The sequence below is a fragment of the Nicotiana sylvestris genome, chromosome 11 (genome assembly GCF_000393655.2).
Source record: "Nicotiana sylvestris chromosome 11, ASM39365v2, whole genome shotgun sequence".
Taxonomy (NCBI): domain Eukaryota; kingdom Viridiplantae; phylum Streptophyta; class Magnoliopsida; order Solanales; family Solanaceae; genus Nicotiana; species Nicotiana sylvestris.
In genome coordinates, this window is record NC_091067.1 from 124,561,941 (window position 1) to 124,570,875 (window position 8,935).

An 8,935-nucleotide genomic window follows, 5' to 3' on the forward strand; every position below is an offset into this window, starting at 1 on the left:
TAATATTCAGTAACTTTGCTTGAACAGGTTTTAGGTATTGAACAGGTTAATATCAAAGTCAGAAACTTTATGTATACTGATGGTAGGTTATATTAAAGAATTCAGATGTATTTTTCTGGATTTAGGTGTATTCAATTGTATTCAACTGTATTATTCAGTTGTATTCAGCAACATTCATTTATATGTATCTTTCAAGTTCAGTTATTACATATTAAAGAATACAAATTAAGATGTATTAAACAGGTTATACGTATTCAGTTGTATTCCGATGTAGTCAGTTGTATTCAACTGTATTATTCAGCTGTAGTCAGTTGTATTCAACTATATTATTCAGTTGTATTCAGTTGTATTTTTCTGTATTCAGTTGTATTCAGTTGTACTCAATTGTATTATTCATATGTATTTCTCTGTATTCAGCTATATTCTTTAATATGTATCTTTCAAATTCAGTTAATACATGTTAAAGAATATAAATTCAGATGTATTAAACAGGTTATTGTCTAGTTAGAGAATACAAATTCAGACTTATTGAAATTGTTATATTATAACTGAGTATATAGATGTATTCCGATGAATTCTGACTAGTTATGTATATAACTCAGGCACTGTCTATAATAAATTGTCAAAGTATATGTGGACAAGGTTATATTCGATTGTATCCAACACATTAAGGCAACTAAATGTATACATAATCTATTTACGAAAGTCATTTCAAAAATTATTACTTGACAATGAGAATTTATTACTTGATAATGTCATCATAAGTATTGACAAATCGTTGAAGCACCAATACATGTCAGAGTGTTAACTATTTGTTACGTGGAGCATTTCTATACATTCGCTTGTTATGTCCTCCCCGCCCACATATGCTACATGAATGTTGATTTTTCGGCTGCAGCAATTCACTTAAAGGTTTATCGCGCTTCTTCTTTGGCCTTCCAGGAGGTCTTTTCCATTTGGGTGGTAGTACAACCTCCTCTGCAACATGTGCCGGTATATTCCAGTCATTTCTGTCCGGTAGCGGATACACAAGCACATCGTATGTCATTACAACAGTATTTGATTTGTAATAGTTAAAGCAATATTCTTCTGGCATTAGAAACTTGCTCTTCAATACAGCCCAAGCATGTGGGCATGGTAATTCATCAACTTGGAACCTCCCACAAACACATTTTCTCTCTAACAAGCAGACTGTGTAATTCCTCCCTCCATCGTTAACCATATGTAAGTATTCAGTTGATGGTATCACCTACATTTAAAAATAAAAATATAAGTTTTGAGCACATATAACTGAATTACCATATGTATAATATTGAATTACTCAGTTATATACAACTGAAATATTTGCATACAGATGAATACATCATATATTTAGACCGGCAGACTGTCAAGTGTAATTACGTCTTATCTTATCAAAATATGCTGTAATTTAGGCAACTGAAGTGTAACAAAAATATTAGAAGGATACGGCATGACAATACATATTAAAATTATATATAATACAGATTTGTTAGTTGTATTCTGATGTATTCGAATAGTTTTGCAGCATATTTTTAGTTATATTCAGTTGTATTCATATCAGATCTTCGATAAAATATGTCTTGTATGTGTTTGAATTTAGTTGTATTCAATGTATTCATGGCAGTTGTATTATAAAAAATATTGGTATTAAGTTGTATTCATGTCAGTTATTTCAGAAAACAATTAAGCTATATAATACAATGACATTAAAATAAAACTTGCAGTCATACGTGTAGACATTGCCTCATTCAAAGTCAGTATCTCCTGTTATTTTTTTCCAAGCGTCGTGTATGTCTGTGTAGCTTCTTTGCGGTTACTACAATTTCAACGTCCAAACATCTTCCTAACTTCTTCGAGGAATTCGTATATTGGCAATTCCCTTGCTAAAACTAGTGCAGCATTGATTGACTTAGCAATATTTGACATCATTGACCATCCCCTGTTAACAGGTGCATACAACCTAGCCCACTTTTCGTATCCAACTAACTCTAAGTATACTTTCACCCTAATATCTACCTTATCCACCTTCTCCATCACAAATTCAGCTTGTGTGTATGCTTTTGCCATCGAGAAGTATATTTCGCTCAACTTGGTATGGCTCTTTTTGAATTTTTTATATACGTTGTTCCATAGATGCCATATACAAGCAAAATACGATACATCTGAATACACTCTCGATACAGATTTAATGATACTCTCATTTCTATCTGAAACGATGCACATGTTTTCCCTGTCACTGTATGCTATCTTGAATTGCTCAAAGAACCACGTCCAAGCAGCATCGTTCTCTTAATCAATAACACCATATGCTAGTGGCAATATATGACCTGTAAATATAATTGAATACATATTTTTAAAACATGTGTTTCAATCTTTAAAATATTAACAGGTTGTATTATAATTCAGATACTCACTTGCACCATCCAACGTGCTTGCCGAAATGAAAGTCCCGGTGTAGTAAGATTTTAGGTGACTTCCATCCACAACAACAATGGGTCTACAATGATCAAACCCCTTTATAAAGGCATACAAAGATATATACAAGCACATAAATTTATTTTTTTGGCGATTTTACCATTCTGATGTGGGAACCTGGATATGTCATATCCATTGTATATAAGTATCCTGGTAATTTTTTGTATGAATCAGCCGGTTCACCTCTCAAAATATTCATTGTCTTTTTTTTAGCCCTCCACGCCAACATGTAGCTAACATCTACACCTAAATCTGATTTCACATCATCAATAATATCCTTTGGGGTGTATTTCCTCTTATGATTAGTAAGCTTAGGCTTTATCATACCACCTATAAGGCTGCTACTTGCCTGCCGCTGCTCATACACCTTGTCCTTCAGCGGACATGTATGGTTATCAATGAATTCTGTCACTTTGAATAGTTCTGATTTGTTAATGCTTGAAGTCTTAAACCTCCATTCACAATCTTCTGAAATACATAATAATGCATAGCTGCAAAGAATTAATCATTGTATATATGATTAGCATAAGTGTTTACAAAAAAAATGCACTCATATACACACGAATACAATCTGACATGAATACATTCAGACATCTATATATAAAAAATTTTATACTACTGAATTCAATTATAGTTATATGCATTTAAATACAATGAATACAACTGAATACAATTGTGGGTATATGCATACACTTAAAACCACAGTAGACAAAATAAAAAAATAATTAGAGACACTGTAATGTAATTATACCAGTAAAATACATATGAATACATGTATTTAAGGACCATAAACAAACATATATTAACTATATCAGTGCTAATCAAGATGAAATCCACAAATATGCATAAATACAACAACGTTAAACTTACAGCTCGAACCAATAATAGAAAATACAAAAAAAAAAAATTAAATACATGCAAACCTGACAGCATTAGACCTATCAACACGGAATTGAAACCTTTGAGATATAGCATAATTCTCCATCACCTCTTTCAATGTAGCCTTATCCTTATACACTTGTCCAGCCATAACCTCCCTTTGATTAGTTTTTGAAATTATCAAATCCTTGCGGAGTTCGAACACTCCAATTGCTTCTCCTGAATTGACAAAATCTAGAGCTAGTGTATCATCTGTATCGGAATCGTACCTTTGAACTGCTTCGTCTATTTTCACAATGTCGCCTTGATTTAAACTACCTCCGGAGACAAGTTCTTTTTCAATAGTTGTTATGCAAAAAGGATACATCCCAAATTCTCTGTTCTCTTTTTTCAATTCTACATACACTCTGTAACCCATATCATTGTGTATTTCCATTGGCGTGCAATTTCCTTCTACTTTGTATTGAATTTTAATGGACTTTGAGCTCAAATCTATGCCCAGTTGATTAGAAATTGAAGCAACTAAATCATTAAAGGACGCATACTCCTTTATCAGTATTCCCTCAATTGAAAAATCGATGTAATTGCCCTCATCGTTCCACTTGCCAGAATGACGCAACAACACTGTTAAACTTGCCATATGTATAAAGGAACTATACCGTATTTTGTATATAATTTATATCCATCTAATTTCTGTGGTTGAAATAATATCTACGAATAGAGAAGAGGGAGAAGTGAATGGAAGAACTTCGAACAGATGTTGCTCTGCTTTTCGCTACTTTTTTTTGAATCGTGTATGGCAGAATACAGATTAATGGGTACTACTTTTTGTTTGTTGAGTTAAATTAGGAGAATATCGTGTGATTTGATTTTCTTTCCGTTTTTAACTAGTTTAACTTTACAGATTTTACGCAGATACGTTACTGTATTCACGGTAATATCGCGTGAATACAGTTAAATACATATCAACCTTAGCTGGAATTCCTTTTTTTAACGCCTATTTTTTCTATTTTATTAATGAATACAATAACTTAAATACATAAAATACATTGTATAAAAATATAAAAGGTATCTATAACACGTAATATAGCAAAAGGTATCTATAAATGACTAATTAGACCTAAAAAATGGTGCTTTATGAAAATTCTCTTATTTATTTGACTAGATTAATTTACCTTCAATATTCATGTGTTAGTTTTCCATCATATTTATCGAGTTTATGACAATTCTTTGCAAAAAAAAGGCTTCAATTTTTAAATCTTTAAGAATCAACCTAAAACGTCTATAGTGAACAAGCCATTTCGATCTTTCAAAAGCTAATAAAATATTACTCAAATTATGCACCAATAGATCAATGTCACGTCATTACAAAGAGAAAAAATGTATGTTAAATAAGATCAATTCAAATTATCTATCAAAAGAAGATTTGTGTGAAGTAAGCTTTAATTGTGGAAACAAAATAATGGGTAGTGTAAATAAATTTAAAATAAAAAGATGAAGATAAAGGAGATAGAAAGATACATATAGAAAGAGAAAGAGAGAGAAATTTAGCAACGATGGAGAATAAAAAGGAAGAAAGGAAAAAGGAAGAACGAGAAGTGAAGTCCTAGGGAAATAAAGGGGAAAAGCAGGAGTACTCAGCATATCATCAAAACTATTGTTCAGGAGATCTTCTATAGTGTCTGTATACGGTGAAAATCACAACTATCCGATTTAGTTCTTCGATGGAAAAAGTGATATCACGTTAGGAGGTCAGGATATCGAGTTCGAGGTCGATATCATTTATCGAGGTCAGAAGAAGGCATGCTTCGAGATAATACCTTTATGATTCAGTAACGGAAAGAGCGAGATACTCGCAACGGCCCGAAGATCACGACGTAAATTGCGAAATGGATTGGTCTTGGCGGTTAGACAGCTGTCAAATATGATTTCCTACTGTAATTGGAAGTGTACCTTATTTAGGACTCTCCTATTATATAAAAGGGGATCCCATTTATTTGTAACTCACGTTTTGACTTATAAGAAAATATATGCACACTATTCTCTAGCTATTTTACTTATTGTTCTTCAAAGTTGTTTTGTCATCATCATACGTCGAGGTTGTAACAGGCCGAGCTCGATATTTAGCTTACACACTGGTTTGGTCTACTTTATTCTTTAACTTATCTATTTAATTCATTGTGTATCCATTGGTATTGGATTAAATCACATATCTTTAAAACCACAATATAAGTTTAATTGTTACTCGAATTTTTATCATATTTCGTGTTTAGCCAGGGTCTGAAGTTAAGGAGAGAATGAGTTGTGTTATGCTGAAACTGTAATGTAGTTCTGCGTTGTAATACTTTCAGTTGGTTAATAAAAAGTTTATTTACCAAAAAAATAAAAAAGAGAAGTGAAGTCCTAGGGAAATAAAGAGATGTCAGACTGTCTATACCAGGAATCGAACTCGCAATATAACAAAATGAAGGATTCTAGCAGCACCTAGAGCTGTGGGTGCCACTTAAAATATTTTATCTGCTTTGCCGCCCATATTTATGTACAAATTCAAAATATTTGCCGAAGAATGCCAACCCCATCACATAACTGAATATAACTAGTCTGGACCGCGGGCTAAAAGGTCGCCACTAAGATTTTATTCATATTTCTTAAAGTTAGCCCTTGAAAAATTTTCTATGGACAATGTTAACATTTGGTCTAATGTTTCCTCATATATTGCTCAACCTTACACAAAATATTAGTCTATCGTTTAATGTATACAATAACTTACAAATTTTTTGGCGTGGCCTAACGTTTCTCATTAGATTGCACAAAAGGAAATCTTTAGACCGTGGTCTGAAAGGTCTATATTCGCAAGAGAAATAAAAAAAGATCATATACTAAGTATCTATCCCAAAAAGGATCATCACTATCCCATATCATGGGACTACCATCTATGTAGTGGGATTTTTTGTTGTTGCTTATTCCATTACGTGGCAATCAAACATGGATTTTCATGTAAAAAGCTTTGCTCATGTGACGTATTGAAGCGCATTGTAGTACATTAAAAGGGGAAATTATCAGCTATGTCACTATAAAAATTGGTTAATTGATAAAATATTATTAATATTAGCCAAATTAGCCAATTAGTTATTTGTAGCAAAAAAATATTAAATTTTTGTTTTCTTTTGAGTGGGTGCTATTAGAATAGATTGAGTATATCTTAACAAGCTTGAATCTCAGTTTTGGGATGATTTGGTAAAGTTTTTGAGGTGGTTTGAATTGAAAAGTTGAAGTAAAACTGAATATAAAAAAAAGATATGTGTATCACGTTGTGTATCATTTGTGTATCACATATGTATCGTATTTGTATAAATTGTGTATCACATGTATATCAATGTATACCTGTGTGTGAGATACATGCGTGATACATGTTTGATATATGTGTCGCAGAAGAATTTTTTGAACTCGATTTAATTACGAATTTTGATACAAAACTAGTCCAAATCACCTCCAATCTTCCTCAATTTTTGTGTATTGACTTATCTATATGTTTTCAATGAATTTCAACTATACTCATTAAAAAAATTCCTTTTTTATTTAGATTTTTGGAATATTGTTTTTTTTTTTTGTATTTCATCATCTTATTTGCTACCTCATCCATGAAATTTCCTTCCCGTATTGCATCTAATGTTGCTAATCACGCTTAAAATATATGAAATGTGATTTTTGCATGTGATTCTTTGAAAGAAAGAACCTTATTTATTTGATTTTTCAATTTTTATATATATTTGGCTAGTTTTGGTAAGTCTATGACTAATGACTAGAGGTTGGTAAGTTGAAACTTATTTGGGATATTTGTGTAAGTTTCCCCATTAAAAATGTTAAAACTAGAAAGCTGCAAGATAAATGTGGTATGCAAGAATAAAATTTGAAGCAAGAGTATCGTTGAGCATACACAACTTTGATTTTCACATTTTATGATGGATTAGATGCATAGGCGGATACAAAATTTTAAGTTTATGAATTAGGGAACATAGCCATTTTTATTAATTAGATTCTGAATAAATTATTTATATATATTATGTGAGTTTTTTAATATAAATATGGAATTTGAGCCAAAATTATTTTCGTCGGACCATAATTGAAATTTGAAACTGTAGCTCTTCCCTGATCGATCGGATGCTAGCTTTGTACTATTAAATAATACACACCTTTACAGGATGCGATTTCGATTCAAAAGATCTTAGCCACCAAAACCACCAAATAGTATACCAAATACCGTTGGTGGTAATCAAAAAAATGATGTCCCAATTAATCTATATATATACTATATTAAAAGCACGAAGGCCCTTAGCGAAATGTCGTTTGCTTTTTTTACCCTTTAAACATAAATTTTTCATTGGACAAAATTGTAATTGTATTTTAATTATTTACCTAATATTTAGGACTTTAAGATAAGCTAAATTTTATTTATTAAATATTTTTCCTTTAAGGTATCTAGAAACTCCTAATATTGAGGAACCTAAATTGAGTAAAATTTTACTTATAAATATTTTTTCCTTATTTAAATCGTGTAACTATTTTCCTCAAATTTAACTCTTTCATGTTTACAAGTTTTAACACTTTTGGAACTATAACAAAGGACTTTTGCAAGTTTCTACCTTCGTTTTAATTTTTGCAGGAATCATTAGCATGTTTTCAATGTTAATCCAAATTTTTACATGTGCACAACGAGTTTAAGTTGACTTATAAATTTGCTATTTTTAATATAAATTTTTTAATCATTAATGATGGACATGTAAGTTTTATTTTATGTCATCATTCAAATTATATTTATAACATAAAAACTTTAAAATTAACTAAAATTTTGATATCAATCTTTATTTATTTGGATTATTCAGAGGGAGTTCTAATATTTAGAAATTTAATATCGAATAAAATTTTAACTTATATAACTTATTTTCTTCTCTGAATTTCGTAAAATAATCTTTAGTCAAATTCATATCCAAAGAAGAAAATAAAAATTTAAATTCAATTCCTTATTTATCAAGATCTAATAACAATCGTGAATATTGAATATCACCAAACTAAGTTGCACACATTTTAATAATTTTTCTTTGGATCAAAGAATGATCGAGAATATCAAGATATATTATCTTCTCCTTTGGTTGAAAAAGTCAATCAAAATTATTATATCATCAGTTCAAATGAGAAAAATGAGTTTGGATATAATGACGAACAAGGAAACCAAAAATAACAAAGTCAACAAAGAATAAGCAAAAAATTATTGTTTGGATATAATAACTTCGCCTTTTTACCTTTTATATGTTGATTCATACTGGACTAAATTATTATTTAGGTTATTTTTTAATATTTAGGAAGTTGGAATCCTAATATTTAGGAGTTTGAAATTTTAAAAATAGATTGATCATTAATGCTTCTATATTTTAACTAAGTAAAAACTACTAATATGTAGCAACTCAAAATATATATAAATTTCTAGCCCAATATTTTGAACTTTATAAATATTTCTAAAATATATTACTTACCAAGTTGCCCTATTTATACCAACCGCTCG

General features: G+C 30.5%; 1 protein-coding gene across 1 annotated transcript; it reads right to left on the reverse strand.

Annotated features, from left to right (window-relative positions):
* Nucleotides 1–808: 808 nt before the first annotated feature.
* Nucleotides 809–4,015, reverse strand: LOC104228963 (uncharacterized). The gene is made up of 5 exons (XM_009781520.2): nt 3,420–4,015; nt 2,597–2,987; nt 2,436–2,535; nt 1,870–2,309; nt 809–1,249 (listed from the first exon to the last, which is right to left on the reverse strand). Exons 1-5 carry the CDS (start codon nt 4,013–4,015, stop codon nt 809–811), a joined length of 1,968 nt encoding a protein of 655 aa, XP_009779822.2.
* Nucleotides 4,016–8,935: the final 4,920 nt, after the last annotated feature.

Coding starts and splice junctions, on each gene's coding strand:
- LOC104228963 (XM_009781520.2), bottom strand. CDS start 4,015: ATGGCAAGTTTAACAGTGTTGTTGCGTCATTCTGGCAAGTGGAACGAT. Junction 2,988..3,419: donor GATAGGTCTAATGCTGTCAG/GTTTGCATGTAT, acceptor AATTCTTTGCAG/CTATGCATTATTATGTATTT. Junction 1,250..1,869: donor TATACGAATTCCTCGAAGAA/GTTAGGAAGATG, acceptor TTTTAAATGTAG/GTGATACCATCAACTGAATA.